The sequence below is a fragment of the Ictidomys tridecemlineatus genome, chromosome 11 (assembly GCF_052094955.1).
Source record: "Ictidomys tridecemlineatus isolate mIctTri1 chromosome 11, mIctTri1.hap1, whole genome shotgun sequence".
NCBI lineage: Eukaryota > Metazoa > Chordata > Mammalia > Rodentia > Sciuridae > Ictidomys > Ictidomys tridecemlineatus.
Genome location: NC_135487.1, coordinates 16,609,098 through 16,625,535, shown reverse-complemented (window position 1 = coordinate 16,625,535; position 16,438 = coordinate 16,609,098). Strand labels below are relative to the sequence as shown.

Here is a 16,438-nt window from a genome sequence, read left to right as displayed (position 1 = left end):
TAGTGTATCTAGACTGTTTTGTTGCCCGGTAACTGCAGAATGAAGGAAGGAAGGAACAAATAAATGGATAGATAATGAGCAATTCATTTTAAAACCCTCTGACCTAATAATTCCCTTCCTGGGGAATTTATCTGGACATGGAGGGTAAAAGTCAAGTTACTAACAAGAAAAGCTTGGGTTAAAGGGAAAAAACCCATCAACTTTTGGGATAATGAAACTGGAAAAGTCTCAAAGAAACTAATAATGTTTTGAACCTATGCCAAGATTACAGAAGGATCCAAAACTGCACATCTGCAATTGAGTTAACCTAGTACATGTACAACCTGGAAATCTGGAGTACCTCAAAGAAATAAGTAAAAATGAATCCCAACAGTGTGAAAAATCACTTCCCCTAGCTATAGGTTCCGAAAGTTACCTTTAAAAGTGAGTGAGAGCAAATTCAACAGCACCCTGCACCAAGCACCTGCTCAGACCTCTGCCTAGGGTCAGTGGAACCCACAGCCCACAAGAGTCTTTTCTGATATGTCCCAAACCCGCTTTCTCCATGTTCCTGAGAGCTTAGACACATTCCCTGCTTTCTCAGTATGGCTTACTGGCCTAGCAAGAAGTCATTTCTGACATCTATGTAGCATTAATTATAAGTAACTTAGAAAAGACACCTGGCCATTCCCAAATCAATGCTATGAGAATTTAAGTAAGCAGGTAAAGGGTCTCTAAGGACAAATCACACAAAGCTACAAAAAGGCAGAAATGTCTCCATGTACATTTTATTTGATACTCACTTGGGAGGACACAAGACTTCTTCAAGAAATTCCTCAATCTTATTTACATCCGTTTTGACTTCACTGTTGAAAGTTATAAATGGTGGGTGTGTCCCAGGAGCCAAGTTCTGCAGGTCTGCAGGCTTCCTGTTAGGCAAAATAGTAGTCAAAATGAGATTTTTTTTTCTTTTCTTTTTTTTTTACTCTAGTAAAGCAAAAGTACTGTAGCCCATAACCCCAGCAATTCAGGAAGCTGAGGCAGAAGAATTACAAACTGGAAGCCAGCCTCAACAAGTTAGCAAGACCTTCCCTCAAAATAAAAAATTTAAAAGGGTAGGGATGTGGCTCAGTGGGAAGGTGCCCCTGGTTTCAATCCCCAGTACAAAAAAAGAAAAAAAAAAAAAAGCAACAATACTTTAAATTCTTAAAGAGTAGTTCTAAATTTTCAAAGTATATTAGAATGAATAAGAGACAGCATTTAAAGTCTAAGAGCTGCAAAAGTACGCCAATAGAAAGCAGATCTCCACAAAGCACATATTCTATGGCAAGACCATTAAGTGTCTTCCATTATTCCAAATTTAACTAAGGTGCTTATGAGAGATGGTGGTAGAATGAGGGGCAGAAAGACTTGGGAAAGTCAGTCTCTGATTTTCGACTCTGGTAGCAATTGTGCCTAAGACAGAAACTATATAGGCCTTTTTTTGAGGGGAGCAGGAAAAAAATACAGGGGAGCAGCTGATCCTGCAGCCATTTTCAACTCTAAGATTCCAACTCTTGGCACTGCCTCTCCTCGTTTTTATAGAAGTTCAGACTTAACAAGGAAAAAGATCACCAGATTATATAATTATCAAAATTACTTCAGTAACCAGACATGGTGGCGCACGTCTGTAATACTAGCAGTTCCAGAGGCTGAGGCAGGAGGACCATGAGTTCAAAGCTAGCTTCAGAAACTTAGCAAGGCCCTAAGCAACTCAGCGAGACCCTGTTTCTAATTAAAATATAAAAGGGGTTGGGGACGTAGCACTATAGTTGAGCACCCCTGGGTTCAATCCTGGTACCAAAAAGTAAAAATAAAATTACTTCAATATATAAGAGATAGCAAAATCAATGGTAAAAGGCAGTAGAGTAGATAAACACTATAGTGAAAAAGAAAATCTATAAGGAGTTTTGTCCACATTTATTTTTATTTTTATTTATTTATTTTTTTTATATTTATTTTTTAGTTGTAGTTGGACACAACTATTATTTGGTTTTTTTTTGTTTGTTTTTTTTTTTTTTAATTTTTTTAAGAGAGTGAGAGAGGAGAGAGAGAGAATTTTTAATATTTATTTTTTAGTTCTCGGCAGACACAACATCTTTGTTGGCATGTGGTGCTGAGGATCGAACCCGGGCTGCATGCATGCCAGGCGAGCGCGCTACCACTTGAGCCACATCCCCAGCCCTATTATTTGTTTTTATATGGTGCTGAGGATCAAACCCAGGGCCTCGCGCTTGCTAGGTGAATGCGCTACCACTGAGCCACAACGCCAGCCCATATATTTATTTTTTTAGAGTCATCAAAAGATCAAATTAGAATGGGTTGAAAGAAATTAATAGGAGAAAAGTGAACACATGGAAATATGTCAAATATCACAATTATCCAAGGAATTAAAAACTAAACAATGAAGCTATTTTCCTCTTATTAAATAGGAAAAACTGAAAATACCATAAAACACTAATAAAGATGACAAAACTTTATACTCAACACCACCACTAAAAGCAAGGAATATTGTTACTAAATAGCTAAAAAGTAGAATGTCTCACTCAGGCCCCTCCCATGAATATTAGAATACATAAATGAGATGACCAGATATGGTGTGTTTCTTGATAAAACATGAAGTATAAAGTACTATGAAATATTCTTACCAAAAAAAAAAAAAAATCTGAATCTAATCAAGCCTTGGAGGCATGTGTTTCTCAAAGTATGAACCAGGCAACCCCTTGCCCAGGGTAGTCCATGAGGTCAAAACCAGGGCATCCATCATCTGCCTGATCACTCTCATTTTTTTGTGTATGCAGAGTAAAGTTTCCAAATTTATTTTGGCTACTTTGTGTGTAAGATGACAAGGTAATTAATCCTGAAACAGATACAAGAAATCTACTCTTCAATTAAAGCAGACTATTTAAAACAAAAACTGAGGGACATAACCAAATACAATGAGTGACATGTGTTTAGACAGTGATTTGAACAGAACTGCCATAGATAAAAAAGATACTTTGGCAATAACCAGGAAAATCGGATTATAAACTAGAAACCAGGCATAACAATGGCATTGTGGTTAGGTAAAAAAACGTCCCTGTTGTTTGGAGACCTCATTGAGGTTAGCAAGGAGGAAATGACATAATGTCCAGGATTTGCTTTAAAACATTGTAGCCAAGAAAATGTAGTAAAGTCTAAGCATTTCAGAAAATGTAGTAAGATTTGGTAACTATATTGGGGTTATGGAGAAGTTTATTCTAGTATATGTTTGAAAACTTCCAAAATTTAAAAAAGTAAACTTTAAACTTAAAAAAATATATAGCAATATATCACTTCAAAGAACTTCCCCTTCTCAGCCCATACACGGGAGGAGCTGGCTTTCCTGCCTTCTTCCTTCCTTCCTGAACACAGATGCACAGAATCTGGATAAAATAAGATATCTTTAAGTGGATCATGAGAATGGAATACTTGGTTGTTAAAAAAGAATTTTCTAAACAGAGGGCCTGGATCCATACTTAGCCCAGCTGTCCACGTCCCCTGGTCTCATTCGTTCCCATTCTCTCTTAAGCTCCATCTTTCCATCCAGGTTGGAGAGCGCCTCTTCGGTCTGTGACCACATTCCAAGCAAAGACACGATGACTTATTGAACTATTCGATTATTCCAATTTTCTAACTTTACCCAAGCTCTAGGGCCTCTCTTCCAAATCAAAGACAAGACATATTTTCTTAAGCTCCAAAGATGACTTCTAAAAGTCAAGGTCTGATTTGATTCTTTCCCTGAGCACCCTTCAGTCTGACAAGGTAAAGGTGAGCTCAAAATGGCGGGAATACCTGAAACCTGAGGTCTTCCAGACCCCCACTCACTAAAATAGGGGTAAGCCTATAATGTTAGTTACTTTTTATAAATATTCAACTTCAAATTATAACTGTTATGGTTCAGAACTAGAACATCCCTCCAAGTCTCATGGGCTCAGAGGTGGGGCTTCTGGGAAGTGACTAGTCCTGAGGCTCTGAGCTCACCAATCCAGGATGGCTGAATGGACTCCTGGGAGGTGGGACCTATAGGTCACCAGGAGCATTCCCTGGAAGGACTTATCTTCTCTCTGGCACTGTCTTTGTCTCGTTCTGCTTCTTGAATGTCACAAGCTGAGCACCTTCCTCTGCCACACCCTTCCACCAAGACGCTCTACCTCACTGAGGCCCAGAGCGATGGAGTCAGCCAACCATGTACTGAATACTCTGAAACCATGAACCAAAATAAATCTTTCCTCTTCTAAGTTGTTCGTCAGGCATTTTGGTCTGACTACCAGAAGAACTAATTCTTTTATAACCTGCCCCTCATTGGCTTCTTCTTACTCCCCATCCAGACATCTGTTCTTCATTGATCATGAAAGAATCCCATATGTTCAAGACCACAGTCATCTTTAGTCTAGACGTCACTCACTGACAGACTCATTTGTTCCCACTGATAATTTACTTCCTCTTCAATTCAAGAAGATCTTGTACATAATCAAAAGTCCTGAAACCCTAAAAGTTCAGGGTTCATATATTTCTTTTTCAAATCTTAATATTTTTCAAGTTAAAAAAGTTAAACAGGCTGGCCTATAATCCCAGTGACTCAGGAGGCTGAGGCTAAAGGATTGCAAGTTTAAGGCCAGCCTGGGCAACTTAGCAACACCCTATCTCAAAACAGAAAGTAAAAGACACTAGAGATGTAGCTCAGTGGTGAAGTACCCTAGGTTCTATTCCCAGTATTATTTTTTAATACTGGGAAAATGTTTTAGAAAGCTAAACAAACAAAAAAAATAGCATAAAGGTAAGAAAAATCATCTCACCAAAGCAAGAAGGCTAATAAAATAAAACTTGTATTTTAAACAGTACACAAAAGAGGGGCTGGTGGTTAGCTCAGTGTAGTGGAAGAGCTTGCCTTTTATGCACAAGGCCTGGGTTCCATTCCCAGCACTGCCAAACACACACACACACACACACACACACACACACACACACACACACACACACACACAACACACATCTCCCAGGGAATGATGCTGGGTGAGTAAGAACGTTCTTTCCTCTCTTCACATACAAATTGTGATCACCTGAAAACAATTTTCTTATTCTAAAGTCATAAAACATAATCATCAACATTTTTACAATACATAGTAAATTATGTGCCTAAGTATAAAGTAATAATACAAGTTTGTCTTTTTTTAAATTTTTGTGTAGTTAGAGATGGACAGCATTCCTTTATTTAATTTGTTTATTTTTATGTGGTGCTGAGGATTGAACCCAGTGCCTCACACATGCTAGGCAATCGCTCTGCCACTGAGCCACAACCCCAGGCCCACAAGGTTTTTTTTTTTTTACTAATAATTTTTCATGGTGTACAGTTGGATAAAGGGGAAGAACACCATGCTTAAAAATAGCCCATGAAGGAACCAAAATAAATAACAACTATTACTTCTATAATTAATCATGACAGCTTTTAAACTCTCCAAGCAAAAATATTTATTAGAGGAGGGACTAAGGTGGCATGGCAGAGAAGAAAGAACCAAAGTTGGAATAAGATGGGCTGATTAAAGTCCTAAACTCTGTCATTCACTCATTGCTTCCCTAAGGAAGTCCCTGCCTCTCTGGGAGTATAGATATTTGATTTATCATCAAATAATACATGTGAACGTGAACGTGAACTCAACAAAAGTACGCAAACAGAAGTCATTGCTGCCTTCCATATCACATTAACAGGGCGTCACACAGATGATGAGATCAGCAGATTTAACTTGAGTACAGCTGATGTTTCATGGCTAGTTGTCCAGCACTAGCCAGTTTATAATAATAAAACCTGATTTAGAGGACATATTCAACCAAGGAAATGAAACCAGGCACAGGACAACCAGTTCCCAGCTATGTGCTGATTAGTCCATCGTATTTCTGAAAAGCTATAAAAACAAAGGTAATGAAACTCTTTCCAGGATGAACTGTTGAGACAGATGCAGGACAACCATGTCAGGTCCTTATTCCAAGCAAGATCTAAGAAGAAACTGGTCCCACTTAATGGACCAAAACTGAAGGGCCAAGTCCTAGGCAGTGGGGCGACTCTCTCACAAGCCACAGGCATTCCTGTTGACTCACAAGGGCTCATTTCACAGATGCTTCACAGAAAGTTAACATTGCAGGAACTGCAGTTTGAGATATGTGGAAATGAACTGGTAAGTAACAGCTAAAAACAGGACATCTTCGGTTTATTTCATAAAAGGCCTTCCACAAATACTCAGCAATTCATTCAGACTCATTCAAATGCTTCCCTTGGGTGATAATCTAGAAAAAGCAAAGGGCCCGAAGCTCAAGCCTTGAAATACAGGCGTGGTTATTCTTTGGTGTTGTGTGCTGTGGGTTTTTCCCTACTAGCCCATTTCTTTTTGCATAAAACAAATTATTTTGTTCTCTCTCATTTTATTTCTGGATAAAGAAAGGAATGAAGAGAAACGAAAACAGGAAACCAAGAGAGGGAAATGAGGGAACAAAAAGGAGGACCCTACAGAAGCTAATACTCTCAGCAACTTAAGGGCCTCCAATTAGGATTTAATGCAGTGCACATGGACCAACTGGAGGCCTGGGCTGGTGGCTCAGTCCCAGCTGCTTGGTGGGAAGTGAGGTCGTCGTAGCTATATGACACTGGAGCTGGCTCGTGAGGATTAACCTGTCTGTAGCCAGCTGACTGGCCAAATGAAGAAATAAGTCTCAGTGTGTAGAACTTATCTTTTAAGTTGTATTCCCTTTTCTTTTTGGTGGTGCTGGGGATTGAACCCAGGGCCTTGTGCATTCAAGGCAGGCACTCTACCAACTGAGCTATCTCCCCAGCCCCGCAAGTTGCACTCCCTTTTACAGGTGCCAATTTTCAAGGCACAAAATAAATTCACACACATCAAGAAAATATTGGGGGCTGGGGATGTGGCTCAAGCGGTAGCGCGCTCACCTGGCATGCGTGCGGCCTGGGTTCGATCCTCAACACCACATACAAACAAAGATGTTGTGTCTGCCAAAAACTAAAAAGTAAAAATTAAAAAATTTCTCTCTCTCTCTCTCTCTCTCTCTCTCTCTCTCTAAAAAAAAAGAAAGAAAATATTGGGCACTATATTTAAATAAATAATTGATCCCTCCCCATAAAAGTGAAGACCACCAAATCCTTTGCTTCTGTACACATTATTCCTACTTATTATTCCTTTCTAGATTTGATATGTTTTGGCTTGACAATATTAAGGTCACTGAAGGACCTTAATGGACTCACCAAAACACACACAGCAAGACACCAAGTCTCCTAGTAATGAAGCTTCTTTCTATGTGCCCCAGTTCAAACAGTAAAAGGATTTTACAGATTTCTCAAAATGTAGTACACTACTAATGGTGATCTACTTCAGTATCTCTTTGTGGAATAATATTTAAAGAACAAAATAGCATACATTAAAAGATTACAAATACAACTTTTATAATTCTTAAAGTGTTTTAATAATGCAATTTATAAACAGAATTTAGAAGAACTTCTGCTAATAATTTTTCTAATTCAGTTCTTAGCATCTCAACAGGATTTATGATCATTGGAAATCATCTTGAAAAGAACATAAAAACTTGTGGCAGCAAAGCTCTCCCTGTCCCAATGTGTGTGGGAGAAACAGAAACACAAAGACAGACAGACAGACAAACACACAAACACACACACACACACACACACACACACACACAGCACACAGAGCATATACGGGACTAAGAATGCATCCAGAAAACTCAAGCTTCTCGAACTATTCTGGGGAAGGTGGAGTGTGCCTTCCCCAATGGCCGGCAGCAGTTGACGGATGACTCCTCTAACAGCCGGCCTTTCTGTGCCACTCTGTGTCTTTGCATGTGGCACTAACGCTGCTTTTACTGAAGATCTATTGAACTCTTTTATCAATTTACTGCAGATTATTTTTTCAGGAGAGTGGAACTACGAAACATGATAATGAAAGTAAAACTATTTGTGGAATTTGGAAATCAGATTTTGTTCTGAGTTTATAACCGCTTTTAAGGTATACAGTTTCATAGTTCCACTGTAACAGTTTTTTATTATTATGAAATTGTTAAAATTTAAAGTATCACAATATTGCAAGACCTTATGTTGCTACTATGGTGACTAGAACCCTAGTCAGAAACACACAACCTGTTACAAATGGTATACTTGCACTTGAAACAGAAGGAAATCGTTACTGATGATGTTTCAGTGTTTAAAGTGAAATTGGACAAAGAGAAACACCCATTTCCCAGACTTCTAAAAAGTGGCCTTTATTCTGTCAGAGAGTATATCAAGGTTGAAAAATGGTTTGAAAGTTGCCAGGCACAGTGGCACACGCCCATAATCCCAGCAGCTTGGGAGGCTGAAGCAGGAGGATCACAAGTTCAAAGCCAGCCTCAGCAACAACAAGGTCCTCAGCAACTCAGAGAGACCCTATCTCTAAGTAAAATATATTTTTTAGGTCTGAAAATATATTTTAGAATATAAAATAGAAAAAGCACCCTCAATAGTCCCAAGCACACACACAAGACTGAAGACATGTTAGTTTGTGTTCCCCTCCTTCTTCGTGAACTTAAATATGAAGTAGCGGACCTTAAGGGGCAGCTTGCCTGGGATCCCACAGATGTCAGTGGCAGGGCACTTTCTTTTTTTTTTTTTTTTAAGATTTTTTTTTTTGAGAGAATTTTTTTAATATTTATTTTTAGTTATTGGCAGACACAACACTCTTGTTTGTATGTGGTGCTGAGGATCGAACCCGGGCCGCATGCGTGCCAGGCAAGCGCGCTACTGCTTGAGCCACATCCCCAGTCCCTGGCAGGGCACTTTGTACAAAGCCAACTTTAATGCCTGGGACTTTCCCCTGTACCATGGTTGGTCCCCACTGAATGACATGTGATGACACCTGCAATTGTGCCCCCAATTTTAATTTTTTTGCATGTTTGTCCGCAGCTTTTGTTCAAATCAAACTTTATGTAAAAGTAAATTCTTTCTGAAGCCTGGGTACTTTTTTATCTAAAATTTCTTTATGCAGCATGAACAGAAAATTAGGTTTGGAAATAACTCCCACTAAAGCAGAAAGGCTGCACTAGAAGTGAGTAATGGGAGACTGTTCAAAGCCTCACAAAAGACACGCAAATCCCCCAGCACCGTCATCAGCCCCAACAGAGGCTGAAAGAGACGGGCATCAGCGCCAGAACTGGCAATGGGCTGTTCTTAGGGATGAAATGTCATGGACAATTGTTTTCTTCAGAGCAGAGAGTGGGCTTCTAAATAGTGCTCAGGGGAGTTCCATTGCTCACCACTGGTTTGTTCTGGGTTCAGTACTTTTCACAGAAGAATTGGGCAATTACCAAGAAAGGCAGTAAAATAAGCACTTACAGGTAGTTTCTCCCCCACAGAGTTCTAGAGTCACATTTAATGCTTGAAATTAATAACTTATTATGAAAACTCCTTTTTACTGTTTCATTTCTCTGTGACTTTATTTTATATTAATTTATTTACTCTCTTGGGGTACTTTTTCTTTGAAATTCTGTTCAAGATTCTTTGATTTTTTTTTTTTTTAAACCAGGAATTGAACCTGGGGCACTTAACTCACATCCCCGGCCCTTTTTATGTTTTGAGACAGGGTTTCACAGAGTTGCTTAGGGCTCACCAAATTACTGTCATTTGAACTCATGACCCTCCTGCCTCAGCCTCCTCAGTCACTGGGTTACAGGCTTGGGGCCTGGCTTGGTTCAAGATTCTATGTAAGTAAACTCATGGAAAAGTTCTGGAAGGACAAAGACCAAACTTAAAAGCTAATAATCTCTGTGAAGGGGAAGCTAGTATCCACCCCCAGGGATGGGGTGGAAAGGACTCAGTATCATGTACAACTTGTACACCAAAGTTGTCCTTAAGGAACAGCTTTTACTAGAGACCTCAAATTTATGAAGAAAACAAAACAATACAGGTTTCAACTTCAGACCTCTGGGTTCTGATTTCACACAAGCCCTAGGAGACGCTTGTTCTCCTGGGTATTTCTGGTCCTGAGGCCCTGGATGCCTTCGCCTTTCATATGTTACTGACACGTAACCAAACCCTTAAGCATCAATCAACTAACAATAATAATGCCATAAAAAACCTGTGAAAGAGAAAAAACAGATGACTTTGAAACAGCCCTGGAATTCCCCTCACTTTCTGAACCGGGCCCACTGTGGCTGGACCACGGCACAACCAAGGGCTGTGTGGAGCAAGGGCTTTTCAAAGTGTGGCAGGCAACTCGCTCGCTCAAAGCCAAAAATGGAAAAGAAAAAATCCGTGTATTTTAGGACAGAGTGAGGGTGTGTGCCTAGTGGCATGTCTATTTTTAGGAGTTATATTGGGAAACTTCCTCTCTGGATGAGTGGAGGGGGGGGAGTAATAGAAGGGTAACTACATGACTTACTTCATTCTTAAAATAACTCTCCAACCTGAAGTGGGGAAGGTCTTCAACAACCTGGAGTTTTCGTCTCAAAGGCTTACTTCCACATTCACACCCCTAACTAAAAAGTTTCCTAGAAGATTTTATGGCTTATTTTTGATTCATAAATATTAAGTCTGCACCATTTCAAACTGCACTGGGAGCAAATAAAGAATAAATTTAAGGCATGGACAGACCCCAAGTCTGCTACCCTACCCCTGGAAAGGGGATTCCAGCTTTCAGATAACTCCCAGGATGTGCTGTTCAGAGGGATAACATACATCAATTCTGCCACCTACCACAAGTGACAGTTTATCCACATTTCCCCCGGACATTGTTCATGACTTTGATATGCTTAAAAAATAAACAGCAAACAATGCTGTGGCATTTGTGTCAGAGGAATAAATGTCTACTGCCAAATTCTAAATTCACCACTGATACAAGTATTCTTAACCCTTGATTTAAATCTCCTGGGGAGAAGAGGAGTATGAATTTGCTAGGAAGAAGAGAGTTCCTGAATAAAAAATAGCTTTCTATTTGTCAGGGATCTTCTTCAATCTGGCCTATGAAGAGAAAGCTAGAAACAAATCTTCATCTGGCAAGAACAAGCTTGGCACAGTGGCACATGTGTGTATCACAGGTACTGGGGAGGCTGAGGTAGGAGGATCACAAGCTTGAGGCCAGCCTCGATAACTTAGTGAGACCCCGGCTTAAAATAAAAATAAATAAAAAGGGGCTGGAGGGCTGCAGCTGTAACTCAGTGGTAAAGTGCTTGCCTAGCATGTGTGAGGCACTGGGTTTTATCCTCAGCATCACTTAAAAATAAACAAAATAAAGGCATGCTGTCGTCCATCTACAACTACAAAAAGGGAATGGAGGGCTGGAGATGGATTCAGTCCCCAGTGAGTCCCCTTTCCTCCCCACAAAAAAAAAAAAAAAAAAAAAAAACTCAGCAACAATCATAGGGTCATGGGTAACTGGCTCTTGTTTTATAATTCCATTTAACAAAATATGATTAAAATCGTTTTTATAGAAAACTCCTTTTTATTCCCTGAAAAGTAGAAAATGAAATAGAAAAAGTTGAATGAACAGTATTCAGCGTTCTAAAAGTGCCCTTCTCATCTTCATGTTTAGCACATTTTAGACGAAGAAAATGTGTGCGGAGACCTTCTCCATTGCTCCAGGCTTCCAGTGGAGTGCAAGGATTCCTCTGTAATCGCGCTAAAATGTAGCTCCTGAGAAACTTAAGGTGCGCAAGAGGCTGCAAACAGACTGAGCGGACACGGCAGTTCCCTACCGTAGGTTGTCCATGATACGACGCACGATAAAGCTGACACAAACCAGCAGGACTTAATAAAGTACACTTCCTTGAAATGCAATCAAGGTGAAGGGTGGGAAAGGATGAAACTGAAAGACAGCAGCATACTCTCAATTTAAATTGATCCCAGACTACGACCACGTCTTACCTTTTCAGGTCAACAGTTGTGACGCTAAATACAACTCCTTTGAGCCAAAGAATCATGAAGAGCCTCTGGGAAAAGGGGCAGTTTCCTATGCTTTCCCCATCACTGCCAGCCTGAAAGCAGAAAGAAACATTAACAAGGAGGTCAGCATGAGGATTCGCAAAACGACAGGGCTTTCTGTGGATTTCCATCCAAGCTACCAAAGACAGGGCCAGGTGCGTTCTGGAAAGAAAGATTACCCGGGTCTTTCATTTGCCTCCTTCTCTTCTGAGAAACGAGCAGCCCAGCAGGGCACATGGCACACACCTGAATCCCTGCGACTCAGGAGCTGAGGTGGGAGCACTGCAGTTCTGAGGCCAGCCTCAGCAACTTAGAGATCCAGTCTCAAATAAAGAAATAAAAAAGACTGAGAATGTAAAGTGCCCTTGGGTTTAATCCCCAGTACAAAAAAAAAAAAATTTTTTTTTCATTATAAAAATCCTATATACTCTCTTATACATTCCTTCAGGAAGCAAGAAAATAACAAAAGATGCCTTTGTAATAAGCTATTTATAAACTTTTTAATGGATGGAGCAGCTGACTTTTCTAAGCTCAAGAATGAGGTAGAATTTTCCCAAAATCTGAGTGGGACATATTTCCCTCATTTCATCAGGTTTACCCCAACTTGAAAAGGAGACAAGAAAACATTCTGACATTTGCTAGGCATCAACACAGCCTCTTTATTATGAAGTCTATAAAGAGTTCCAAAAATAACTCTTCAAGAAGTCATTCAAAGACGCTGGTGAGTCAGGAGGTGATGCGGGCCTGTAATCCCAGGGGCTCGGGAGCCTGCGGCAGCCTCAGCAACTTAGCAAGGCCCCAAGCAACTCAGGGAGACCCTGTCTCTAAATGAAGTAAAGATATAATAACCAGCTATAACTAGAAAATAAATATTTTTTAAAAAGTACTTCTTACTATCCTACTTAAATCGAGCTCAAAAAATTCAGAAGCATTTCAGTAAAATGCTCCATCCACAATAAGCCATTAATTCTTTAAAGGGAATGAAGTACTTTGTTTCCAACTTAGTGTATCAACCTTCTGGAGGCTTATGCCTGGGGCCATGATCACCTCAGATGGGAAGGACACTGGACCTTTAGAAGCAGAAATCCTGCTGACCAGTAACAGGGGCCCCTCCCGCTTCCTCCCTCCCAGCTGGGTGGGGTCACAGGAGGCCTAGTGGAGAGACTTTGATCACCAAGAAGCAGTAGTGAGGCCACCTCTGCTGCAGTATCAGGGAGGCCTCGTGGGGAAGTGGACTCTCACCGGTGCCCAGCAGTAATGAGGTGCCTCCACTCTGAGCATCAGTGGAGACCCACGGGGACACCTGGATTTCCACCTTCATTTGTCTGTAACAAGGCAATGATGTCCCCACCCCCCTCACCCTATACCTCTCTCCATCAGAAAAGTTGAAACACAGGGTTAAATAAAACCCAGGGTCTTGTAATATGAAACCGCCAGGGTTTCCACTGAAAGTCACCTAAAAAGCCAAACACCAAACACCATCTCTGAGTGAGAAAAGGCAATCAGCAGCTGCCAGCACCAAGAAGACAGAGATGTCAGAACATCCGACAAAGCATCTCTCTGAAGTGGTGTCATAAAAAATATTTTAATGAGCAACTATCGGCAGCTTGAGCTTGAAAAAAACCACAAGCGGAGAAATACAAGATGGAAAAAATGCAGTAGCTGAAATAAAAGGGTGACCAGGGGACCCTGACCTCCCACTTTCTCCGCAGCTCCCTGGCCCTGAGCAGTATGTTTGGTCACTTCCAGCAAGTGCCACCCAGCAGGCCCACCAGATTCCCAAAGCAACGGGTCTGCCTGATCCTGGACTAGAACCTCCAAACTCTGATCCAAAATAAAAATTCTCTTTTTATAAGTCAATCACTCCAGATATTTTGTTGCAGTGATGGAAAGTTCACTAACATAGACTCAGAGCCCAGTGGAGGGAGAAAGGGAGAATGAACGAGCTGGAGAATCACCCAGTGAGCAGCACTCATCCATAAACAAGAAGGAAAAGGGACAGAACCGGAGAACATCATGCTGAGTGAAAGAAGCCAGGCTCAAAAAGTCAAGAGTCGAATGTTTTCCCTCATGTGCACAAGCTAGAGAGAGAGAAAAGAAATAGAAGGGAAAGTAGAGAGGACAGGAAAGACATCAAGGGGAGGGAGAGAAAGGGAAAGAACTGAGGAATAAAATCAACCAAATTATACATGCATGTACGACAGCCGTTATGAATCCTCTTTCATGTATAAACACAATGCACCAAGGCGGGGAAGTGCTCGTGAGTAAACAGAGGGAGGACCAGAGGCGTAGAGGAAGGAGAACCCGAGGAGGGAACGGGGAGGGGAAGGAGAAACACTAGGGAATGGACTGGAATAATTATGTTATGTACATACATGAATGCCACAATGAACCCCACTATTATCTATAATTAAAACACACTAATAAATACATTTTTAAAAATTACCCAGCATAGCCAGGTGCAGTGGCACACAACAGTAATCCCCACAACTCAGGAGGCTGAGGCAAGAGGATTTCAAGTTTGAGACCAGCCTCAGCAACTTAGTGAGAATCTGTCTCAAAATAAATAGGACTGGGGATGTAACTAAATGGAAAAGCATTCTTGAGTTCAATCCCCAGTACAAAAAAATCTTTACTCAGTGTAAGCAACAGAAAAAAAGTAGGCTGAAAATTGAATACTTCTTATATATTCCCATGTTTTGTTTGTTTGTTTTTTGAGGAGGTGTACTGGGGGGATTGGGCTCAGGAACTCTTGACCACTGAGCCACATCCCCAGCCCTGTTTTGTATTTCATTTAGAGACAGGGTCCCACTGAGTTGCTTAGCACCTCACTAAGTTGCTGAGGCTGGCTTTGAACTTCCGATCCTCCTACTTCAGATTCCGAGCCCCGCTGGGATTACAGGCCTGTGCCACCATGCCCCACTATTCCCATGTTTTGATGTCCACATCTAACTGTCACTTGTGAAGCTTTCCTTGTATGCCGCTGGCCCAACAACTAGACATCTAGAAATTTAACCTAGTAGAAACACTTACACTGATGTCCAAAGATACTCATCTCTTGTGACTGAAGCATGTTTCTAACAGAAAGCCTTGGAGACCCCCAAAACCATAAGGAAAGGCTCTGCTCAAACAGATCAGCACCCAGGACCGCACCTAGGCCACTGGTTCAGCCTGCGGCATATGGGCGAGGATTGAGCCTCCACATCCCACTGTGGAGTCTGGAGCACCGTGATTATGGTCTAAAACTTCAGCATCACTTAGGTTTTCCCTTTCTTTAGTGGTAGATGGACATAACACCTTTATTTTTATGCGGTGCTGAGGATCAAACCCAGTGCCTCACACATGCTAGGCAAGCACTCCAGCACTGAGCCGCAACCCCAGCCCCTAGGTTTTCCCTTTCTTGAATCTTTGTCTAGCAGGACCAGGAGTTTTTGGAACTCTTTCTTTCTTTCTTTTTTTTTGTCTGAGCCTATCCCCCCCCCAAAAAAAAACTGCCTGCTTCCAAGCCTGGAATATATAAGGAAAAAAAAAAAAACTGCCAAGAAACTCACTACCATCTCCTCTATTGTCCAAGAAGCAAAATCTCTAAGAAGTATTAAACTTAAGAAGCAAAACAAAAATATATAAAATGTACATCCATATAGTGAACTTGACTCAACAACAAAAAGCAATGAAGCCGGGGCTGGGTGGGGGCTCGGTGGACAGAGCTCACCCAGTACATGTGAGGCCCTGGGTGGGATCCTCAGCATCACGTTAGAATAAAGGTATTATGTCCAACTACAGCTAAAAAATAAAGATTATAAAAGAAATGCAATGAAGCACTGATACATGCTCTATAACTTCAATGAACTTTACAAACATGTTAAATAAATGGAGCCCGTCACAAAAGACGATATATTATATAATTACATTTATATAAAATGTCCAGTGTCCAAAATGGGCGAATTCATAGAGACAAAAAGCAGATTAGGAGCTGGGACTGTAGCTCAGTGACACAGTACCTGTCCAGCATGTGTGAGGCACTGGGCCAGCACCACATAAAAATAAATAAATTAAATAAAGGCATCATATCCATTTGTAACTACAAAAAAAATTAAAAAAGTAAATTACTTGTTGCCTAGGGTTTGAGGGTAAGGGGTTGGGAAGTAACTACTAAAGGGTACACAGTTTCTTTAGAGACGGTGAGAGAATGTTTTAAAATTAGACTGATGATGGATGCTAACTTCTTTTTACCTTTTTTAAATAGGTGAATTGTATGATATAAAAATAATGTCTAATAAAACTGTTTTTGAAATGTGTAGCCAGATGTGGTAACCCACACCTGCAATCCCTGCAATTCAGGAAAATGAGGCCAGCCTCAGCAACCTAGCAAGGCACTGTGTCAAAATAAAAATAAAAAGGTTTGTGGATTTAGTTCAGTGGCCAAGCACC

General features: G+C 40.7%; 1 protein-coding gene across 3 annotated transcripts in view; it reads right to left on the bottom strand.

The window, feature by feature from the left end:
* Positions 1 to 16,438, bottom strand: part of Clic4 (chloride intracellular channel 4) — a 65,972-nt gene that overhangs the window by 17,046 nt on the left and 32,488 nt on the right. For all 3 annotated transcript variants that reach the window (XM_078025614.1, XM_005318073.5, XM_078025615.1), the window contains exons 2-3: positions 11,951 to 12,060; positions 783 to 908 (exon numbers count right to left, since the gene is read on the bottom strand). In XM_078025614.1, the coding sequence (XP_077881740.1) occupies positions 783 to 908; positions 11,951 to 12,060 (236 nt within the window). The remainder of the gene's footprint in view (positions 1 to 782; positions 909 to 11,950; positions 12,061 to 16,438) is intronic.